At 36.6% G+C, this 24,773-nt stretch overlaps 2 protein-coding genes across 2 annotated transcripts; both read left to right on the top strand.

Moving 5' to 3' along the window:
* Window positions 1-5,422: 5,422 nt before the first annotated feature.
* LOC141686363 (uncharacterized) lies at window positions 5,423-6,142 on the top strand. The gene has a single exon (XM_074491403.1). It carries the CDS (start codon window positions 5,423-5,425, stop codon window positions 6,140-6,142), a length of 720 nt encoding a protein of 239 aa, XP_074347504.1.
* A 15,344-nt stretch (window positions 6,143-21,486) lies between these two features.
* Window positions 21,487-22,449, top strand: LOC141686362 (uncharacterized). Its single transcript, XM_074491402.1, has one exon. It carries the CDS (start codon window positions 21,487-21,489, stop codon window positions 22,447-22,449), a length of 963 nt encoding a protein of 320 aa, XP_074347503.1.
* The last annotated feature ends 2,324 nt before the right edge of the window (window positions 22,450-24,773 follow it).

Below are 24,773 nucleotides of genomic sequence, written 5' to 3'. Positions count from 1 at the left end.
TTTTTCGAACGTTTGAGTTATAATTTATCGAGGTTTTGTTTATTCAATAAGATATTTTCTGTTACTGAAAAATGAGAACCCTTGTCTTATAAGAGAATCAATGAGTCCTTGCTTTCATGAGGTTTACTTACAATGAGAGTTAACTATCCTATTTTATTTTTGTGTTAAACATTTTTAGACAAAAATTGGCATATGCAGGAGAAAGCCGAAATAGGTAGGCAACAAATTGAGATTAGCCAATCTGAGAAGAAGCTTAAAACTTAGCTGGGATTGGCGATTCGAGGTTGCTTTGGATGAACAGGTCTCTGTTCATTCATGATAAAAAAGAATTTTAATGATGCAACATGAAATTCATACCTGCAATCAACTGTTTATATCTCCCTGTCCTGCATTTAGCTGCCTCAATTTGTTGGTAGTTGTCTATTTCATCTGCAAAGCTGTCATTGGCATCAGATCCTCCAACAATGGCCCATCAAGATGATATAGAACAACAACAAAAATGAATTACAGTCTTTCTTTTCTTTATCTTACAAACTTTTAGAATTAATCATTTTTTTAAAAATGTGGCAAGACAATTTTGTTAAGAGACTAAACAGGTAATGCAGTGAAAGGATAATACTAACTGAGGTTGAGAGTTGCAAGCGTTGATTACTAATATCGCAAGTCTCGACTTTGTTTCAATCTCAAAACTGCGGGTTCTGTTGCTTCTAATGATACTTTCTTTAGGTTATTGTTGTTACTATCTGGGCTGGGTTGTTAAAAGCCTAACGGTTATTGTTTATAAGCTCTGCTGTCAATGACCAAAAGTTATGTTATTCTCAAATGCACTTAAATTCAAGTCAATCAAGAGCTTCTACAAAGGGTTATTATAATATTTGAATCATTCGTTGAGAAGGTAATACTTCTACTTAAATTTAGCAGCAGAAAAGAAAAAAAAACCTTCTACTTGGTTAACTTTTAAGTGTCAGCACTGATTTAATTCACACATTTTAGAGAACTGCAATCATACTTATGTATTGTTAGACTATTTAAACTTAATTTTGTTAACTGTTTTTCCATAAATTTTGGATGCAGAACACAGTTTGTACATGGATCAAGCTAGACTTGGGACTAAGTAAATTGTTTTCTAAATCAGCTTTTTCTATGAACTAATGCATTCTGTTTAGCTCTCATTCTTTGCCAAAAGTTTATTTTCAGTTGACTTGCAATGTACACTTAGTGTTGTGTGTGTATGCATATAAATACTAGAATCTCAATTTATAGCATCAATTGGTGTCTGAAGATTGTGCTTTCGGTCTTTGCTAACAGCTTCTTGGTCCTCTTCCAGGTGTGAGGTCCGTAGCTGTGCTTTCCCATCTTCTTCAACTGTTAGGGCCCAGGCCCAACACCAGGCCTAACAAGCTAAAGAGGCCCAATTGAATCTACTATAAATAGGGGGAAAGACTACTTGTAAGGGGGTTGGCTATTTAGACTAGGTTTGGATACTTAGGCTCAACAGTGGCGCTAGAAGGAGGGGAGTAATCTTCAGTAGTTTTTAATGGAGGGATTCAGTCCAAATCACCAGATCAAAAGGAAGTAGCAAAGCATTCGCCAGAAAATCAAGCTCCATTAACAAAGGAAGTGAAAAGCGTGCATAAAAAAGTAGATCTCAAGTCCAAATTGGTGCTACAACCTCAGGCCTTACTGTTCGACCAAGAGGATGTTATCTCGGTGGAGAGACCAACTCAATCAGACCCGGTTGATCGGAAGAAATGACCAAAAGGCTGCGACAGAACTCGAGTTGAAGCATCGACGGGACAAAAAGTCCTATCCAGTGATATGCGCCTTCATCTTGACAAAAAACAAAACCATAAGAACAAAGAAGGCGAGGATGAAGACGAACATGTCCAAAACGAGGATGATGAGGAGCTGAGAATGTTATAAAAGGAGCAAAGACTCCTAGCTGAAAAAATCAAGCGTAAAAAAGATATATTGCGCCTCCAACGTGAATTTTACGAGGTTTCAGAAGAGTACGACTCTACCTGGCTCCCTTCAAAGCAGTCAACCTTTTCAGGGTACGAGGAGTTGACAGGATCGCTCTACTGAAAAAGGAAGAAAGAAAACGAGGAAATGGACGACGCCTCCGAAGAGGATGAAAGTTTTCTTTCAGCCTCAAAGCATCGACAGACATCGAAGTTATACAAGCTGGCAGATGACATGTCCCTACTAAAGAATTACATTCGAACTCAGAGTGGAGGCATCGAAGTCGCTTCGGAAAGCCCTCTGTCAGTAAAAATTGAGAATGCTAAAATCAACAGATATTTGAAGGTTCCCCATATCGACTCCTTCGATGAATCTACGGAACCCTCAGATTTTATTAACCTGTTTGATGGTAGGATGGATTTTTTCGGACACTCTGAAGTAGCCCGATGTCGTTTCTTCTCCACCTGTTTGAAGGGAACAGCCTTAAATTGGTGCAATAACCTTCAACCTCGGTTAATTGAAACCTGGTCAATTTTGAAAAGCAAATTCAGAACTCACTTTTCAAGTAACAAAAAGGGTGGGAAGATCACCGCGTCACTCATTAAAATATACCAACGATCGAATGACAGCTAGAGAATGTACTTGACGCGCTTCAGAGCACATATTACCGAGATAACTGACTTGGTCGATCCTTTGGCAGTCAATTACCTCATAGCTGGTATCGATCGAATGAGGCATAACCAACTTCTTGAGGAGCTCTTTGAAAAGGAACCCAAGACTTTACAATCTGCTATCAAGATTATTGAGCATAGACTAACCCTGCAAGAGGACGTGGGAAGTATCCAGCACTCCAGGTCTCCAACAGTTCAGCGAGGCCGAAGTCCACAAAGGTCCAGAGATTTTGAGAAAAGAGACCTTCAATCGTATTCATCACCAGCACCCCGTTCTTATCAAAGGCAGCGGGATGTTGTTCCCCAAACTCCCTCGCAACGAGATAACAAGAGATGGAGCTCAGAGAGTAAAGAAATTCAAGAGCCCACATAGCTAAACACAGAAAGGTCAGTTATCTTGGCCATCCTCAAAACCGACCCCTCATATACACCCCCGAGGATAATGAATCCAAACAGGCCTCCTAGCAACAAGTACTGTGAATATCATTGGGCATGAAACAGAGCATTATTTTTAACTCACTAATCTCATCGAATAGAAGATCCTTAGTGGACACCTAGCCCACTATGTGGATGACAATCATTCTCGGAGAGGCTCTTATAGTGATCCCGATAAGGACATTGATATAATTTCTGGGGGTTATTCAGCAGGGGGTCTTCTAACAACTCAAAAAAGCTGTATACTAGAGATGTTTGTAGAATCGATTCCAAGAGGCCTCGCCGAAATATAACGCCATTCATTTCTTTTTCAGATGAAGATTATTCAGATGACATTATTGAGGATCATCAGGATGCATTGGTTATTACAACAAAGGTGGGAACCAACACAATCAGGAAAATTTTAGTCGATAATGGGAGCTCAGTGGATATACTGTATTATAATGCATAATCAAGAATGGAATCAGGGGATAGAAAGCTCGATACGACGAAAGGAACACCACTCTACGGCTTCACCGACAACAACATAAAACTTGTTGGTGTCATAGATCTCCCGGTACTTTTCGGTTCTCCTACATGCCAAGTTTGGCGAATAGTCAAATTCCATGTAGTCAATGCAATCGCGAGCTTCAATGCAATAATAGAAAGAACCATAATAGGCCCTTTCAAGGAAATCACATATATTGCTCACTTAAAAATGAAGTTTCCTACGGAATTCGGGGTTGGAGAAGTCTGCGGAGATCAGAGGACCTCACGATAATGCTGCCTAGGCAACTCCATACCTAAAAATTAAAATTCGTGACCCTCAGAAGTTCATCAAATCGTAGAAATCGATCCAAGAGAGATCATCGAGGTCCCTAAGCAAAGCAATTGCGAGCCCAACGAGGACTTGGAAGAGGTGGAACTCTTCGATCCGCCTCAAGGCAAAAAAGTCCAAATAGGCGCCAAACTGCCTCCCACCGACAAGGAGCAATTGATAAAAGTACTACGAGGCTTCACCGACATCTTCGCATGGGATCCAAAAGACATGCCAGGGATCCCAGAGGATATAGCACTTCACAGACTGAACATCTCATCAGAGGCTCGCCCTGTCAAGCAAAATAGAAGAGTGTTTTCAGCAGAAAAGAAAGAGGCCATAGACATTGAGATTGATAGGCTTCTCGAGGCCGGCTTTATAAAAGAGTTTCAGTTTCCTTGATGGATCGCTAATGTTGTTCTGGTAAAAAAAGCAACGGCAAGTGGAGAATGTGCGTAGATTACTCCGACGTGAACAGGGCTTGCCCAAAAGATTTCTATCCTCTACCCAACATAGATAAGCTCATCAACTCAACCACCGGACATGAAATGCTATCCTGCATGGATACGTTCATAGGCTATAATTAGATTAAGTTAGATAGTGAGGATCAAGACAATACAACCTTCATAACTCACATAGGGGGTTTTGGATACAAGGTCCTCCCTTTTGGCTTACTCAATGCAGGGGCAACCTTCCATAAAACCATGGACATAATCTTCGCTCCACAAATCGGTCGCAACATACAAATCTATGTCGATGACATGATTGTCAAATCAGTCAAAGCCTCGAATCATATAGCAGACCTCGAAGAAACATTTACGAGGGTTGGAGACCATAATATGCACCTCATTCCGACCAAGTGTTCCTTTGGCTTAACAGGAGGAAAGTTTTTGGGATACCTCCTAACAAGTCGAGGCATAGAAGCGGATCCAGTACAAATTAAAGCAATTCAAGAATTACCGACTCCAAAAACTCTGAAAGATCTTCAATGTCTCACAGGATCGATAGCCTCATTGTGTCGTTTTAACCCCCAGTCCTCTAAAAATGCCTACCAATGTTCGAGACTATCAAAACAGCTTCCAGATCAAACAAGTTCATGTAGAATGATGACTACGAGGCAAGTCTCAAAGGCATCAATGATTTCTTGACTTCGCCACCAATACTAACAAAGGCTTCTCCCTGTGAACCTCTTAAAATTTATTTATCTACAACAGATACCACAATGGCTGTGGTTCTGATAAAAGAGGAAGCATCTGAGTAACGTCCCGTCTACTTCGTCAGCCATATGCTGAATGACACGGAACTTCGCTATTCAAAAGTCGAGAAGCTCATCTTTGCCTTAATTATCTCTAGTCGAAAGCTACGACACTACTTTCAGGGGTGATTGATCAGTGTTATGACTGACCAACAGCTTCGTAAGATCTTCCACAGACCCGACATGTCAGGAAGAATGGCATTTTAGACTATTGAGCTTAGTTAATTCAACATCGAATTCATTCCAATAACCTCAACAAGGTCTCAAGCCTTATCAGATCTTGTGGTTGAATGCAGCTTCACAATGCCAAACAACAAGAACACCTCCTCGAAAATAGCTGAAGGATCATGGACTCTGTTTATAGATGGATCCTCGACCACGATATTGGGAAGAGCTGGAATAATCCTCACAAGCCCCGAAGGGTTCAAAATTCAACAAGCTGTTAAATTTAATTTCAAGGTTACAAACAACGAAGCAGAGTATGAGGCTATCATCGTAGATCTGCGACTAGCTCGAAGTTTAGAGGTAAAGATCATAAAAATTTTCTCAGATTTCCAGCTCGTGGTTAAACAGATAATGGGGAAGTACAAAATTTTAAACGATAGGATGACTGCGTATGCAAACATCACCAAGGGACTTCTAGAATCCATAACCTCGTGGACTCTGAGCTACATAGACAGGTCGGAGAACCAATGGGCCGACTCTCTCTCTAAGCTCACAACACCAAATCCAGGCTCTTCGATGGCTCCAAACTACATCATGGATCTAACTACCTCGTCTATAACGGATTCTCCCTCGGATATAAACTGTGTCAATCCCAGTCAAGATTGGAGAACTCCCCTAATACAGTTCATCCAAGGAACTTTTCCAGAAATGAGCAAGGATGAGAAAAGGAAAATATCCTTCAAAGCCCGAAATTATTGCATAGAGAATAAACAACTCTATAGAAGATCGTTAACAGAACCATTGCTCAAATGTGTTGGAAATGATGAAGTTGAGATGGCTATGATCGAATTCTGTTAGATATATTTGAGATGTCATGTCTAATATGATTCATGTTTAGTTTTCAGATCTTAACAAACAGGACATATCAGGACTTACTGAAATCAGGACTTACTGGAAGTCATAACTTAATATCAGAACTTAAGGTCATATCAGAACTTAAGTACGGGAAGACTTCAGTTAAGGAAGGAAGCTGATTTACAGGAGAAGATCGAGACTAAAACAATAAAAGATATACATGGAAAGAGTTAGAAGACTGGAAGACTTGTAGAAGATATCTGATTGATATGTTTTAGGAGATAGAATTGTATTCCATATCAATTAGAATATATCTTGTAACTGTGTAGTATATAAACACAGCTTAGGGTTTACACTATATATGTTATCATTATCGAGAAGATTATACATTGTAACCTAGCAGCTCTTAGTGATATTTGTTCATCACTGAGAGAGAACAACAGTTCTTATTGTAACAGAGTTTATTCAATATACTTGATCTTTGTTACATACTTGTGTTAAATCGATTTGATTGTGTAAACATTGTATTCAACCTCCTTCTACAGTGTTGTGTGACCTAACAAGTGGTATCAGAGCAGGTCACAGATTCGATTCCCCACTGTCGCGCATATTTGTGGATTTATGCCAAAGGCATCCTGTGTAGTTATGGTCTTAGACGGGACCGCCATTTCTTAGACGGGGACTTGGTAGTGCTAGCAGATGCTGGGGGATTGTTGGTGTGTCCAGCATCTCCTTATATCGAAACATGGCGCTGGCTGCTACACTATAAAGGTTATAGTTGCGCCTTCGCCACAAGTAGCTGCTTTTGGAACAACTGTTTAGCGCTAGATCCTAACAGTGGTATCAAAGCTATTCTATTAACACACATAAAGTAAAGATCCAAATAACAATCATGTCTGAAGAAACACAAACCCCAACTAAGCCCACCAAAACTCAAGAAACTCAAAACACCCAAACTCATAGTCGATATGAGACTATTAGGGTTCCCATACTGAGACCTTCTGAGTATCCCATATGGAAAGTGAAGATGGCTATGTTTCTGGAAGCTATAGATCCAGAATACCTTGACAGAATTAATGAAGGACCACATAAGCCTACCAAGCTATCTGTTGTAGTTGCTGATCAACCAGCAAAGACCATACCTAAGGAGAAAATTGAGTACACAGCTGAAGATATCTCATCTATTGCCAAGGATGCAAGGGTAAGGCATTTGCTGCATAGTGCCATTGATAATGTTATGTTAAATAGGGTAATTCATTGCAAGACTGCAAAGGAGATATGAGATGTTTTGGAAACAAGGTGCCAGGGAACTGATGCAATCAAGAAGAACAAGAGGACTATACTCACTCAAGAGTATGAGCACTTTGACTCAAAAGTTGATGAGTCATTAACTGATTTATATGACAGGTTTGTAAAACTCTTGAATGATTTGTCACTGGTGAATAAGGAATATGATCATGAAGATTCAAATCTAAAATTCTTGTTAGCTCTTCCTAAAAATTGGGATTTAAAGTCTACTACCATAAGGGACAAATGTGATCTTGCTGAGACTACACTTGATGAAATCTATGGTATGCTCAAGAATCATGAACTTAAGATGGATCAAAGGAGCAAGAGGCAAGGAAGAAAGTCAAGGACAGTTGTACTTAAAGCTGAGGAGAAAACTCCAAAAGTTGTTATCTCAAAGAAGGGCAAAGGAAAGGCTCTCATCATAAAGTCTGATTCAGAGTCATCATATTCTGATGATGATGATTCAGAAACTGAAAGTTTGCCTGAAATAGATGATGATGCAGAGATGATGCAACTGTGTGCTCTTATGGTGAAGGGTATCACAAAGATTGCCTACAGAAATTTTAGAAAGGGCAAGAAGTTTTCAGGAAAGGTGGAAATTCTGATAAGAAGGGTTTCAGAAAGTCTGAAGGCATAGGAGGAAAGTCTTATAGATGAGATAACTCAAATGTCAAATGCTACAATTGTGATGAAAAAGGCCACATATCTCCTGACTGTAAGAAAGGAAAAAGTGACAAAGGCAAGGCACTTGTCACAAAGAAGAAAAACTGGACATACACTTCAGATTCAGAAGATGAGGAGAACTATGCCTTGATGGCAAATTGTAACACCCCCAGATCCGGGGTCGGGGATCCGGGTCATCACGGTCTTTCTTTCCACAATATCACTTCACTTAATTAATAATAATAACCTTATGCTGTGACCCCACACTAACACACACCACAACCCGTTATAGTCTCAGAGATGAAATTGAAATAAGAACAAGTCTTTGAATCCACAATTTAAAAGTTATTACAACCCAAAATGATTACTTGATAAATTTACAGTTAATTGCCATTATCTGCCACAAGTTATAATTATACATAATTGATTCTCAAAAGTAGATGGTCTGATCTACAATAGATCTACCTCTGCAGCTATAGCAGCTACAACATCAATGGGAAGACGCGGGACGCTTCCCACGCGCTTGCGCTGGGTCTGCTGGAGTCTGGCCATCTTTCCTAACTGTTGTTGTGTGATGAAGAAATAAAGCAAGAGTGAGCCTTACAGCTCGCAAGATAATATATAGTGATAACAATAATACAAGTATCTAAATGGATACTTACTAGAATTCTTTATCATGAGTAAGGTGATTACTTACTGGATATAAGTTTTAAAAGAAGATGAAGTTACCAATTACTTCACTATACTTATACCATTTTTTTTAGAAATCTACTTGAACTACTACTGTTCGAAGTATAATAAGATTCACGAGGTCATCCCATAGACGAGACCACAAATAAAACTTGAAAATATTTGATCTTTGAAATATTTTGAAAAGAAATGAAGTTACGAGATACTTCATTCAATGGATACACCAATAAAAATGTTTGACCCTGTCAATGCTTCGGTAACCACCCATTAGTAGCCTTTCGATCGAAATGCTACGGGTAGTGTTACAGAATTATCCAAATGGATGATGAACTCATTACGGGAGTTTGCCGCGCCAGGAAGACCACTTACGATGATGAGTCGTAGTAGTACAACCCCACCATTTTCTACATGTAGAGGAGAACCTGTCGGATTTACTTGTCAACCGAACACTGAACTCCTAAGGAATGGACCGCCTTAGCGGAACTTCCAGGCCATTTGGGCCAATATAATAAGGCTGGGCCGGCGCCACTCGACCACTTACGCCACTCCTAGTTCAGATGAAATCCATGACTCTGAAACGTAAAGCTCGTTCCCCCTTTCCCCAAGTAGAACTTGTTGATACGGCTCCACCAAGAAGTCGTATCTAGTTGGAAAGGAAAACTCACCGATATTTCCCAGGCGATGCCTGTTAATGGATTGACTTGTTCCAAGAATTTTACTTCCCGAATATTGGGTAAGTAATCAAAAACTCTTTTATCAAGACAGCAACCTTGTTGCGAATATAAAACACACCACCGAGCCGAATCCCCCAGGTTTTGAGCGAGTATTTAAATCCCCTTTTTAAAAGGAAGATCTTAAATATAAAAATAGTTTTGGGATCCGCTCTAACTTTTGAAAATCATTTTAAAGACTTGAAAACCCTTTAAAGAGTGTTTGGAATGATGCTGATTTAATGAAGTAAATCAGTCTCAATATAAAAGAAATAACTGAATATTATTATTTAATTAATATTCCCATAAAGAATAATCTTTATCAAAATAATTGAAGTAGAGGTTTTAAAACTCTTACTTGAATGAAAATTTAATAATCAAAGATATACTTATACAAAAGTACTATCTTTATTTAAATAATCGAAAATAAGTTTGATTATCGAAACATTATTCTTTAATAAATGAAAGAATATTATTAATTAATAAGCGGAGTCATAATACCTCGAATGAATATTATAAATAATATTCATAAAATAAAGGAGTCATACATCCTCGAATGAATATCCAAGTAATATTCAATAATAATATAAGGGAGTCATAAGCCCTCGAATAATATTCGAAATAATATTCAATAATTAATATAAAGTTATCGAATAACCCTTATTCGATTAATAGTTTTGAAAACTATGACCATATATATATATAAATATATATATATATACATATATACAAAATCTACTCGGGATCCTCGACTCCCGGTTTTAGAAAATGTTTTCACCTTTGGGTCCCTATACTAAGGGTATATGCAAATTACCGCTATCCTCTAGCATAGGTATTATCAACTGAATCAACAATTATATATGGAAAGAATATGAAACAGGCATGCATATATATACCATAGCAGCATGCTTCAATATATTGCAACATTTGCTAATATAAACATCATGCATCTATCACAAGATAATACATATACATATATACATCACAACAACAGTATAACGGGTAGAAAACTTGCCTGAGCGACTTGGGGTGATAAAAGGCTCGGGACGAGTCTGGTAACCTATAAACCACAAGTAAGTTGGAATTAAACCAAAGTCACTTGTAAATCTATACTTTAACTAACTTAGACTCTAACGCTTGTTTTGCGCTCACTGATTCGCTTAAGTCACTCGGGTACCCTCGGCTCCACCATTTTTAATAATTTAACCTTTACGAGTTTTAAGGCGATTCCTTCGCGAGTGTCTTACCAACTGCCTAACACACTTAACATAAATGTTTCATGCATTAATTAACCATTTTTGGTCTTTAACCTATGTTTCAAAGTAAAGCGAGGGGAAAAGTTTCGTTCGCGAAACGCCGTTACTTGAAACGGTCGTTTCTCCTAAACCGTGCATCGGAATCGAACGAACTACATATCAAAACGAAGCTCGTAACATGAGCTATCTAAACATGGCAATGGTCATAATCTAGAAGGGGTTCTCGGGTCCTAATGTTATGCACAAAAACAGTCTAAAGTAAATCGGACGTTACGACGGCTATGTTTACGCGATTTCCCAATTTAAAACCATTCAAAACCAACCCAATTCAACCTCAAATCTAACATACAACCAACATCCATCCTTATCACATCATAACAACCCCAACCAATTCAATTTTAACATTCATACTTATGCCTAAGCTTGAATTTAACTATACTACATTCTTTTAACCAAAACAACAAGATTTACCAATCCGATTCAATACCATTTCAATCCCAAACTCTAAATCACAACCATCAAGCTACAATATCACCCTAATAATCAAAATCATCTTATAATACATAGGAATATAGGGTTTGGAGATGATATACCTTCCTTGAAGTGGTGGGAGGAGCTAGGAAGCTTTAAGAAGCTTTGAGAAGTCTTAGGAATGCTTGGATCTTCAAGGAAAACAAGAAAAATTTCAAGTTAAAAACTTGAAAACACTATTCATAGTCTTATTCTTTGATTAAATGAAGAAGATTGAGAAGGAATTGATGGCTTAAACTCATGATATAGCCCTAACTAAGCATGAAGATGATTAGGGAATTAACTCACCAATTTAGGAAGCTTGGATCTTGAATTTTTGAAATTTCTTGCCTTTGGAATAGTAAAAAGCCGAGAGCAAAGATGAACAAGGCCTTGGTTTCTTTTTGATTTTGATGAAGAATGAATTTGCTTGGCTTGGTTGATTTGTTTTTGTGTTTGATTTAGTTAATTACCTTGTTGCCCTTGAATTTGTGTGGTTCTCATTCAACCACACCTCCTTCCTTCCCATGTCATGCCTATGTCATGTTGTGATGTCATCTTTCCCTCCTTGTCCTCTTCTCATTGGTTGGGTGACATCACTCCCTCTAATCCCTTTGCTTAACTTCCTAATTGTTTGCCTAATGACCGCTGATCTGTTATACGGTTCGCTTAACTTTCATTTTCGTTTATCGTTTGAAGGATCATACCCGGGATCTTATTACTTAGGTTCCCTTAACCTTTCTCAATACATTATATTCCTTTTTATTATCCTCTATTATAATCCTTTAATTTAAATCCTTTTTATCCTGTTACCTTATACTCAATTCTCTCCGTATCTAGTGGATTTCCGGGAAAAATCCAAGTGTTCGGAATTGGATTCTGACGATCTTTACATACACTTATATACCACATAGAGTACTAATAATATCCCAGAAGATCAATGACAGAACCCCTACATAGTGTGGCATAAAAAGTTTTCTCGTTCAGCTAAAACACTATTCACAAGGGTTACAAAAAGTTGAAAATTTTTGGGGGTTATTACACAAATGCTGATAGAAGCCCTGAGACTGCTGAATTGAAGGTACCTCAAACAACTTATGTCTTTCATACTGATGATATTACTGATTTGAGAATATATCTTAAAACCATGTTCATAAGTTATAAAGATCAGACTTTAACATGTGAAAGATTAACATATAAAAACCTTTCTTTTAGAAAGAGAAATGACTATTTAGAAAAAGAGTTAGTTATGTTCCATCAAACTCAGAAAAAAAGAGATGATGCTTTTTATGTTAGAGATGAAGTGCTAAAATTGAATGAATCCTTAAAAACTGAGTTAGAAAAGGAAAGAGAAATTATCAGAACTTGGACTAATTCTGGCAAAACAACTCAGGATATTCTAAGTAGTGGAAACTGGAAAGTGGCTTAGGTTATGGAGATGATAAAATTGAAAAAGGAACTCTGCAAATTGAGCCAATTGTTGTTAAACAGACTGTTAAGCCCAAGATAAATCCTGTTAAGTTTGTAGCAAAATCTGAAAAGTCTGATTCTGAAAAGATGATAGATTATAAGACAGAAGTTAAAGAAAAGTCTACTTCTGACAAATTAAAACAAGATAAATCAGCTGAAGTTAAAATAGGCTTAATGACGAAGAAGCAGCTTAAGCATAAGCTGAAAAAGATTAGAAATGTGAACAAGGTAAAAGAAGCTAAGAAAAATAGGAATGGAAAGGAAGGTGTGAATAAAATCAATAACTATATGCCTATTCCTAATGCTCCTAGAAAGAAATATTATAACTGTGGAAACTCTAACCATCTTGCTTCTTTTTGCAGGAAGAGTAAGGATATAAACTCTTTACCTCCTAATTCAGGAGTTAAGAATCAGTCTGTTAGGTTTAAACCACAAAATCCTTGTTTTCATCGTGGTAGTTTATGGTATTCCATTTATACTTGTAAGGAATCTCATAGTTTGTACTGTGATTATTATCAAATAAAACCTTCTTTAAAGAAAGTTAGTATTGTTCCTTCTAGTGTAAAGTCTGATGCAAAGTCTGATATAAACTCTGATAAACAGAATGTTAGAATAAACTCTGAAATTAAATCCACTATAAATCCTAACAAACTTAAAAATTCCTAAGGATCCAAGCAAGTCAGGGTCTTAAAATTAACCAATATTGGTCTTTGTGATTGTAGGGCAACAGGAAAAACATCCTAGTTCTTGACAGTGGATGTTCAGGACATATGACTGGAAATAAAGCCCTGCTATCAGACTTTGTGGAGAAGGCTGGCCCAGGAGTTTCTTATGGAGATGGCAACATGGGAAAAACTCTGGGATATGACAATATCAACCTTGGGAATGTCATCATTGGAACAGTAGCTCTTGTCTCAGGACTTAAATACAATCTGCTAAGTGTGAGTCAAATCTGTGACAGAGGTTATCATATGGATTTCTTTGAAGAACAGTGTGAAGTTGTAAGTAATTCTACAAGCAAAGTGGTTCTAAAAGGTTACAGACATGGTAACATTTATGAAGCCAGATTTTCAACAAGTTCTGATGGTTCTACAATCTATTTGTTGAGTAGAACATCAATTGAAGAAAGTTGGAATTGGCATAAGAAAATCTGTCATTTAAATTTCAACAATATAAATAAGCTTGTAAAGAAAGATCTTGTGAGATGACTGCCAAATTCAGTATTTGCTCCTGATGGCCTTTGTGTTTCATGTCAGAAGGCAAAACAAAGAAAATCTTCATTCAAGAGGAAAACTGAATCCTCAATTCTTGAGCCTTATCACTTATTGTATGTTGATCTATTTAATCCAGTCAATGTCATGTCTATTGCAAAGAAGAAATATGTTATGGTTATAGTGGATGAGTTCACAAGATACACTTGGGTGTATTTCTTGCACAAGAAGACTGAAACTGCATCTACTCTAACTGATCATGTCAAGCAGCTGGATAAATTGGTTAAAGATTCTATTAAAATCATAAGGAGTGATAATGGCACTGAGTTCAAAAATTCAATAATGGAAGAGTTCTGCAAAGAGCATGGAATCAAACAAGAATTTTCTGCACCTGGAACTCCACAACAAAATGGAGTTGTAGAAAGAAAGAACCAGACTCTCATTGAAGCTGCACGAACTATGCTTGATGAAGCAAAGCTACCAACATACTTTTGGGCTGAAGCTGTGCAGACTTCTTATTTCACACAGAATGCTACACTGATCAACAAGCATGGAAAAACACCATATGAGATGGTGAAGAAAAAAAAGCCAAATCTGAAATACTTTCATGTATTTGGATGTAAGTGTTTTGTTCTTAAGACTCATCCTGAACAACTGTCAAAATTTGATCTAAAAGCTAATGAAGGAATTTTTGTTGGATATCCACTTTCCACAAAAGCCTTTATAGTCTTCAATTTAAGAACAAGGTTGTCATGGAATCTATCAATGTGTCTTTTGATGATAAGAAGATTATTGGACTTGAACATTTCAATGATCATGATCAGCTGAGATTTGAAAATAAAGATTTAAATTATGATTCTGTAAATTTTGATGACTTAAACTCTGATCTTGTAAGTTCTGACTGGTTAAGTTCTGATGTCATTGAAACTGTGGTAACTACTCCAAGGGAAAATGCACCTATCCAGGGGGAGCAAGCTGAAGATCCTACCACAACTCAAGACTCACAAGATGCATCAGAACCTGTCACTGGCTCTTCAAGTTCTGATTCATCAAGTTCTGATGAGCCAAATTCTGATAATTCTGGTAACTCTGATTCTTCAAATCCTGATGGATCCAACTCAAATTCTGAAGTTTCAGAGAGCATAACTACAGGGGGAGCATCATAAAATGCTGATGGAGACAGCATGGATCATGGAGGAGGATCCAGTTCTAGAAATCAACTTCCATCTGCAAGGAAGTGGACTAAAGCACATACACCTGACTTAATAATTGGAGATCCTGAAGCAGGTGTCAGAACTAGAACTGCAACATCAAATGTATGTCTCTATCATTCCTTTCTATCCCAGGATGAACCAAAAAAGTGGATGAAGCTCTTCAAGATGTTGATTGGGTGCAAGCAATGCAGGAAGAGTTAAATGAATTTGAAAGAAATAAAGTCTGGACCCTAGTGCCAAGACCAAAGAATAGATCAATTGTTGGCACAAAATGGGTGTTCAGAAATAAAACTGACAGTGATGGCATAATTACAAGGAATAAAGCAAGGATGGTTGCTAAAGGCTACTCTTAACAGGAGGGTATTGATTATGATGAAACATTTGCACCAGTTGCCTAGATTAGAAGCCATAAGGATCTTCTTGGCTTATGCTGCTCATAAAAAGTTTAAAGTCTTTCAAATGGATGTGAAAAGTGCTTTTCTCAATGGAGAATTGGAAGAAGAGGTATATGTTGAACAACCTCCAGGCTTTATAGATCCCAAATTACCAAATCATGTCTACAGGCTTGACAAAGCACTTTATGGCCTTAAGCAAGCTCCAAGAGTATGGTATGAGACTATAGCTCAATTTCTTCTGGAAAATGGATTTAACAGAGGCACAATTGACAAAACACTGTTCTACCTTAACCATGGAAAAGACTTACTTTTGGTACATATATATGTTGATGATATCATATTTGGTTCTACAAATGCCAAACTCTGTGAAAGGTTTGCAAAGCTAATGCAGTCAAGATATCAAATGAGTATAATGGGAGAACTTAACTATTTTATGGGACTTCAAGTCAAGCAAACTGAATAAGGTACTTTCATAAATCAATCCAAGTACACCAGAAATTTACTGAAGAAATTTGGAATGCAAGACTGTTCAACTGCATCCACTCTCATGGCCACTACAACCAAGTTAGATAAAGATACTGGTTCATCAGTAGATATTACTAACTACAGAGGTATGATTGGCTCATTACTCTATTTAACTACAAGTAGACCAGATATCATATATGTTACCTGTCTTTGTGCAAGATTTCAGGTTGATCCAAAAGAACCTCATCTAATAGCTGTGAAAAGAATTTTCAAGTACCTTAAGGGTACAGCTGATCTAGGATTGTAGTATCCTAGAGAATCAGACTTTAAGCTAATAGGTTACTCAGATGCAGATTTTGCAGGATGCAAAATAGACATGAAAAGCATTAGTGGAAGCTGCCAATTTCTTGGAGGCAGATTGGTTTCATGGTTTAGCACGAAACAGAAATCAATTTCCACATCAACTGTAGAAGCATAATATATTGCTGCAGGAAGCTGTTTTGCACAGATTCTTTGGATGAAGAATCAGTTACTGGATTATGGGTTAGAATTTTCTAAAATACCTATTTACTGTGATAATCAAAGTGCTATTGCTATGACAGGTAATCCAGTTTAACACTCAATGACAAAGCACATCAGCATTAGGTACAATTTCATAAGGGAACATGTGATGGAAGGTACAATGAAATTGCATTTTGTTCCAACAGATCAACAACTAGCAGATATCTTCACAAAACCACTGTGTGAAGCTACTTTTACAAGACTGGTAAATGAACTTGGAATGGTTTCAGGTTCTTTTTCTAAATCTGCTTAGTTTTTGTTCTCATGCATCAGATTTTATGATCAGTGTTTACAGATTGTCTTATCTTCATATAATCTGTGCTTAAAGTGTAATACATTAAATGCTGATTATTATCTGATGTGATTCTATATACTCTGATAGTGTTTTGAATGTTCTGTGATTATTCAATACAATGAGGATACATGTGCTAGATGCTGACCTAGTGGTCTTTAACATACTAGAAATCCCATGTTTAAATTAGTTGTTTATTTGGAAACTCATTAACACAAGCAAATTCTGATTTAGAGCTTAGTCAAATTTACTTTGTGTATCTTATTACTAAGTCACAAACTAGATTCTTGCTTCTCATCAGTCAAATTCTGATGTCAGTAAATCTTAAGGATGAACTACATGCTTGATAAGCCTTATTTATCTAAAGAAAAGAAAAGAAAAGAAAATTAAAGTCTGGTACTCCTTTGAGATCTAGAATAAATATGTGGAAGGGAAGACCCAAGTGCATTGCTGGTATTAAGTAATATGCATTAGAAAAGTAAATAAATTTTTCTTGGTGACTTTTCACATTCTCTGATTACTGGAGAAATACTCTGATAATTCTCTGATGACAAAAATACCTCTTTGTTTAGAGTTTGTGACAAAAATACCTCTTTTTAAAATTTTGGCCAAAAATACCCGTCTAATACGCATTTTTCAGTTGGGTATTGCTAATACGCATTTAAAAAATGAGTAATTCGTATTAAAAAAAGTTGAAAAAAAATAAAAAATAAATAAAAAAGAGACACGCATTCACAAAATGCGTATCACCCATTTGATTCTGGTGATACGCATTTGTGACATGTGTATCACATGTTCTGTTTTTTTTTTAAATTTTTTATGTAAACCCATTTTTCAGATGCGTAATAGATTTACCCATTTCTAAAATGCGTATTAAAAGGGTATTTTTGGCCATATACTCCAAAAAGTGGTATTCTTGTTACAACTTCTAAAAAAAGAGGTATTTTTGGCCATCACCCCATAAATTCTGATAGCAGTTGTGACTCATTTACACTGAGAAGCCACTGTGAAAAAAAATTCTAAAAGATTCATAAAATGAGCACAAACGGTTGAGGTGGATTCTTGCATAAGTTTATTCTATAGTAGACTTCATTATTTATGACAGATTTTAAGCACTTTTCTTAGTTATGCCTTATTTCTAAGATATACTGAAGTTTATCAGACTTTAATCTTTATATGATATTTTGCTAAATGCACACACTTTTACTCCGTATGAATGATGAAAATTACTGTTGGATTAAGTTATTTTTGACAAACAGTTAAGTGTCATTTGCATAAATTCTGAGGACAATTTCTGATGGAAGTTGTGATGATTAAACTCTGAAGAAAACAAGTCATTATTTGTGTGGAAAATCACAGAAATAGACATTCACTTTTGGAGTACAGGAGTCATGTTCTGATGACCGTTAAAATCTGATAATATTCAAATTCTGATATTAAATCCTGATGGAAACTCTGATGCTTATGTGGCATTAATTTTTACTTGACTTATTTGTGGTAAATTCTGTAACGGTCATTTTTAATCAGAATATAATTAGGTGAGATAAAAACAGTCATAATCATTTGGGTTAGTGGTAAACGTGTTTGTCTTAAACAACTGCATGTGCACAGTAATTATTACTTATTTCCCGTGACCACTAAATCCTGCTTTAACTATTGACTGTTCACATATTTCCAAGTGTAAACTGTCTGCCATATTTCACGTGGGTTGTATAAATAAGAAAGTTAAAAAGATTTTACAATCTTTTACCTACATCTCTCATTCTCTTATCTCTCTTATTTTCTCTCAACCACTAATATTCTTTGAAGCCTGTTAATCTTTACTTCATCTACTTGAACGGTATTTTTTGATGAATGTTTTGATTAAAATTATGGTTACTAATAATTTGTGATGATTTGACAAACAAATGTTAAATTTGAATCGATATATTCTGAGCTACACTTGAGAAAATAGAAGCAATTGAGAAAGCTCAAGAGAAGCAACATGCCCAAATTTCTGAGGTCCTGGCTAATCAAGCTTCTCAACAGGCTCAATTGAATGACATTCAATCTTCAGTGGAACTTCTTCTCTCACTCCTACTATCAGATGATGCCAAAAAGGGGGAGAAGATAGTTAAGTCCAAATGCTCTAATGATCAAATACTGAAGAAGAAAGATGATGAAGCTAATGACCAGGGAAACCATGATGAAGCTGATGATCAGGGAAACCTTAGCAAGGGTAGAGGTTAAGTTTAAAGTAAAGGGCGGAGCAGCAAGGTTTCTTCAAGGAAACTAATTACTGATGCAAGCAAATCTTCTATTCAAAAGAAGACAAGTTCTGAAGCTGCTCAAACTCAAAATCTGATAGCAAGTACTGAAACTCAAAATCTGATATCAAGTTCTGATGATCAAAGCCTGATGACAAAGCCTGATGTTCTGATACAAGATGGAAGTCAAGATTCTCAGAAGTTCTTGCAAACTCTGAAGTTAAAGGGAAAGCAGACTACTGTCTACTACAAAGATCCTAAAATTTAGACACTTGATGAGGGGATTACTAAAAGATTGTTTTTGAAATATAATCCTGGAATGGATATAGAAAATCTCAAGGAGGAAGAAGCTAGATTTAAAGCTGAAAAGAAAAATCTAAATTCAAAAGCTTCTGTTGTAAAGAAACCTCCAAGGCCTAAGGAAAAAGGCATTGTGATCAAGGAGAAAACAAATACTGAGGCATCAAAGCCCAAAATAAAATCACAGACTGAGATTGATCCCAAAGATAAAGGAAAGGGAAAAGTTGATGAACCAAACAAGCCACAAGAGATGAAAATTCCTCAAATTATGATAAAACCTGTGTGCAAAATGGTTCAAGTTACTGGTGACACTCTTGCTGAAGATGAAGATGTTCAAACTCTGAAAAGAAAGAAGATTTCTGAAGAATTCAAGATAACCTCTGACAAAGCTCAAGTTGTTCAGAGTGGGGAACAACAAGCTACAGAAGAAGCATCAGCAATTTGATAAAGTCATCAAGACATCAACCTCTGACAGTGCTCAAGTTGATTTAGACAAGATGGAAGTAGCTGATAAAAAGAAACTTCTGTGGAAAAATGTCAAACCATCATATCCAAAGAAAAGCCAATTGTTATCTGATTTCATGACTGTTGGATTGAAAGCTAGAGAAGCAACAGACAGAGCTGGACTAGGTTCTGATGAAGCTAAAATTAAAACAGGAGTTGAAGTTGCTACTAGAGATCCATTTCTTTTGACTGATAAACCACTTGAAGATGTTACATGGAAACATCTTGATAAGGTTATCTCTGTTCAAGTGGTACTGGATGTTTATGACAAGCATAATGTTAAGGAAAATCTGATTCTCTTTCTTGAAGATGGAAGAACATATCAGATGTCAGAATCAGATGTGCTGAACAAATCATTGAAAGAACTTCAATTCTTTTATTACCTTTTAGTGGTAAAGTCTGATATTACCAGGAGATGGTCAAACTTTATATTGAAGACCATAAGAGACAAAGCTAGAATTTCTGGTTCAAGAGTTACATAATTCATTCCTAGTATTATTGAAGATGATGGAAGTGAAACTCCAATGAAGAAGGATTCTGCTAAGCTTGAAGTGATACTGAATGAGAAATGTCTCTGCTATAATGAAAATTCTTCTAATCCAAGGGTAATAAGGCTGAATAATGGTTTAGAAAGAAACCATATCTCTGTTTTAAGGACTGCAATCTATCAGATTGTGAGTCAGAATGAAGAGATGAAGCAAGTTAAGACTACAATATCTCAAGTCCTGAGGAGTAAAGAAGAAAAGATGATATCAAGATTTTTCAAGAATCATTTTGGATTCAGATTTACTTAGTGAGATTGGTAAAAGCTACAAGGACTGTAAGTTATAGTTAGTTATCTAGTTAAACTCTTATTTGCATTTGTACTTAAATGTTTTTAACATCATCAAATCTATTAACTTGTATATTTTACATAATTTACAAGTTGGGGGAGATTGTTAGATATATTTGAGATGTCATATCTAATATGATTCAAGTTTAGTTTTCAGATCTTAACAAACAGGACATATCAGGACTTACTAAAATCAGGACTTACTAGAAGTAAGAGCTTAATATCAGAACTTAAGTACGGGAAGACTTTCAGTTAAGGAAGGAAGCTGATTTACAGGAGAAGATCGAGACTAAAACAATAAAAGATATGCATGAAAAGAGTTAGAAGACTAGAAGACTTGTAGAAGATATTTGATTGATATCTTTTAGGAGACATAATTGTATTCCATATCAATTAGAATATATCTTGTAACTGTGTATTATATAAACACAGCTTAGGGTTTACACTATATGTGTTCTCATTATCGAGAAGATTATACATTATAACCTAGCAGCTCTTAGTGATATTTGTTCATCACTGAGAGAGAACAACAGTTCTTATTGTAACAGAGTTTATTCAATATACTTGATCGTTGTTACATAATTGTGTTAAATCGATTTGATTGTGTAAACACTGTATTCAACCCCCTTTTACAGTGTTGTGTGACCTAACAAAGTCCACACAGGCATCTATGGAGAGCATTTAGCAGGCAAGAATCTTGCCCTCAAAATCATGAGATACGGATTTTATTGGCCATCCATGCGAAAGGATTGTGAAAGCTTCACCAAGAAATGCGGACCATGCCAGCTTTATGGAACAATAGCTCATAGACCTCCTACCAAGCTCACCTCGTTAACTTCGCCATGTCCCTTCTATATGTGGGGAATGGACTTCGTGGGCCAATTACCAAAAAGCTTAGGACATAAAAAGTTCATCATTGTAGACATCGACTATCATACTAAATGGGTGGAAGCCAAAGCGTTGGCTCGTATCAAAGAGATAGACGTTATCAACTTTTTCATGGAAAACATAGTGTATCGCTTCGGAGTGCCACGAATAATGGTAAAAAATAATGGCACCCAGTTCGTGGGAGGTGACATTGAAAGAACTTTCGAGCAACTGAAGATTCAACATTTTAAAGCTTCAGTGGCATACCCTCAAGGCAACGGCCAAGTGGAAATAACCAACAAAGTAATTCTCCAAGGAATAAAAAAGAGACTTACGGAGGGTGATAGGCTATGGGTTGATGAACTCCCCAAAGTCTTTTGGAGTTATCGAACTACACCAATGACTTCAACGGGTCAAACTCCCTTCAAGATGGTATATGGTACAGAGGCAGTCCTCCCTATCGAGGTAAACTTAGACTCCACGCGACTTCAGCACTTTGATGCTGAGAAATCTTCAGAGGGTTTACGCTTAAATTGCGACCTTGTGGAAGAAGTCAGAGACTCAACTCATCTCAGATTGGATAAGTACCAGGAAAGGACAACAAAATACTTCAACTCCAAGATAAAGCCAAGAAAATTTGAAGTCAATGACCTCGTATTAAGTAAAGCTGCCATCTCAAAGCTAAATAACGTTAGTAAGCTTTCAGCCCCATGGGAAGGGCCTTACAAGATAACAAAAATTATCAGAACATGCACCTTCGTCCTCGCCCACCTCGACGGCTCGCCAGTACCAAGCACGTGGAATGCAGTGCACCTCAAGAAATTTTATCAGTAAATCAACTCCAAGCTCCCGACAAAAATAAAAAAGGAAAAGAGAAAGAAACTCTAAGTTATGATAAGTTATGATCTCTAAGAAAAATCACCACGAGGATTCGTAATACTGTGAGATCCCGAGGCCTCGTATCTATTCAAACATTGAAAGTTCCCATTTTCAAAAGCAATCAAATTTCTTTTCATCAAAATCGAAAAAGCTCCAATATAAAAACTATAAGCTTTCGAAAACAATGAAGATTAAAAGTAAAACGACAAAGCAAGAACCATTAATGCAGCAGGCAGATAAAAAAAATTATGGTTTTTTCACAAAGGAAATTTGTAAAAAAAAAGAGTCCAAGGGAAACACAACAACCCGCATTGCCAAAACGTTGCAGAACTGTAAAGTTAAGTTGTAATTTTTTTTCCTGATGAAGTTAAAACCTACTTACAAGAAATTCGCAAAGATTTCAAGGACTACCTCTGAAAGAGATCAGCATAATACAAAGACTTATAATATCAAACAACAAAACGCCGACACAACAAAAATTGTAAGAGCAAAGCAATGCAACAAGATCAAATTATCTAAATGTAAAATCAACATTCAAAAATAAACAGAGTATGAAACCAAAATCCAAAAGTTACATAAAAATCCTATGGACATATCCAGGTAAGCAAATAAAAGTAATAAAGTTAAGAACCAACAACATCAGGACTGGGGGTCACAGGAGGAGCACCCACAGCCTCACGAATCCGCCCCTGCTCCTCCTTCAGGTAATCCTCCCATTTGTCCAGACTGACATCCAAGCCGCGAGTACCAATCCTTTTCCAGCATTCACTATATCCTTCCTCGAAAAGTTGCAGAGACTCTTGTTAGGAATGTGTTGTGAACTTGATGATAAGATAAAAAAAACACCATAGTAGATTTAACTTAGTGTATTTGTAGCTCTCAACGGATGATAACTGAACATCCATCGAGAGTGTAGCTTATGTAACAATAAGTATTGCAACACATTTCTGCAAACAACAATGTATTAATTAAGTAGATTATGTAGGACTCTCTAAGTCATGTTGACTACTAGTTTGATATACATAATAGGGTGACTAATTGTAAATATAAGATGTCTTGTAATTATGTATAAATGAAATGGAGTCAAGTGATAAAAAAGGCTCCCGACGGATGGTCTACAAAGGCTCCCGATGGATGATCAATAAAGGTTCCAGACGGATGTTCAACAAAGTCCCGACGGATGATCTAATTCAAAATAGCAGTTGATAGTGACAACACAATCACATGCATCGGGTATTTGCAAATGGAATGTGGCAGCCTAATTGCAGGTGTTATAGTACAAAAAAGCATTACCATTTCCATGCAAATATGAAGACAGTCAAAGATGCAGGATATAGTAATGTGGCAACATGATATTAGACTAGATTCATTTAGTTTTATTGTCTTGTCTGATTATCATGTAACTTGGTGATATATAAACCAAGAGTAGCAAGTAGAACTAAGTAACAAAAAGAAAGCTTATTTTCAAGAGAAATAGATTAGGTTGTTTCTCCTAAGAATTTCTCTGTAAGTTTAATTATTCACTTGTAAGAAGTTGTGTGCTATTCAAAGCATCACAGAGTTCTCAATTTAATATATATATCTCTGGTGGATACATTCAAATCCACTAGAAAGTTTTAAACTTGTGTTTTATTAATTAGTGTTTTGATTTCTATTATTCTTCTATTCCGCATTACTGCAAATCAAACACTGTTATACATATTAATTTAGAACATTCTTAAATTTCAAAAAAAGGAGCCAGAATTACATTCAAACCCCCTTCTGTAATTCTTGTTGTATTGTTTGGGAATAATAATTGGTATTAGAGCGAGCTCTTGAAGTACAAAGAGTGTAAAGATCACAACAATCAACAAGATGAACAAAAAGGATGTTGGAGTGAAAATTCCATTTCTGGACAAAGACAACTATCACCACTGGAAGGTGAAGATGCACCTACATCTTCTTTCACAAGATGAAGCTTATGTGGACTGTATTGAAAGAGGTCCTTATGTCCCTATGAGAGCTGCTACAAGAAATGAACCATCAGTTCCAAAACCTAGGCATGAATGGTCTGATCCTGACATTGAACAAATCAGGAAAGATAAAAAGGCCATGAATCTCCGGCTCAACACTGCTCAGCATCTCCATCTTTGAATCTCTGGCTCATGGCAAATCTGGACCTCCTATCTCCTCAAGCTCCTCTAGAACCCACTTAGCCCACTCCACTAGGAAATCAGGGGTGATGTCCTCATGTGTAGCCTCAGCAATCCTCACAGTAGCTGCTCTACGAAATACCTGGA

This window comes from Apium graveolens, chromosome 9, assembly GCF_009905375.1.
Source record: "Apium graveolens cultivar Ventura chromosome 9, ASM990537v1, whole genome shotgun sequence".
NCBI lineage: Eukaryota > Viridiplantae > Streptophyta > Magnoliopsida > Apiales > Apiaceae > Apium > Apium graveolens.
Note: the sequence above shows the minus strand (reverse complement) of the source record. Positions and strands in the feature narration are given on the sequence as shown.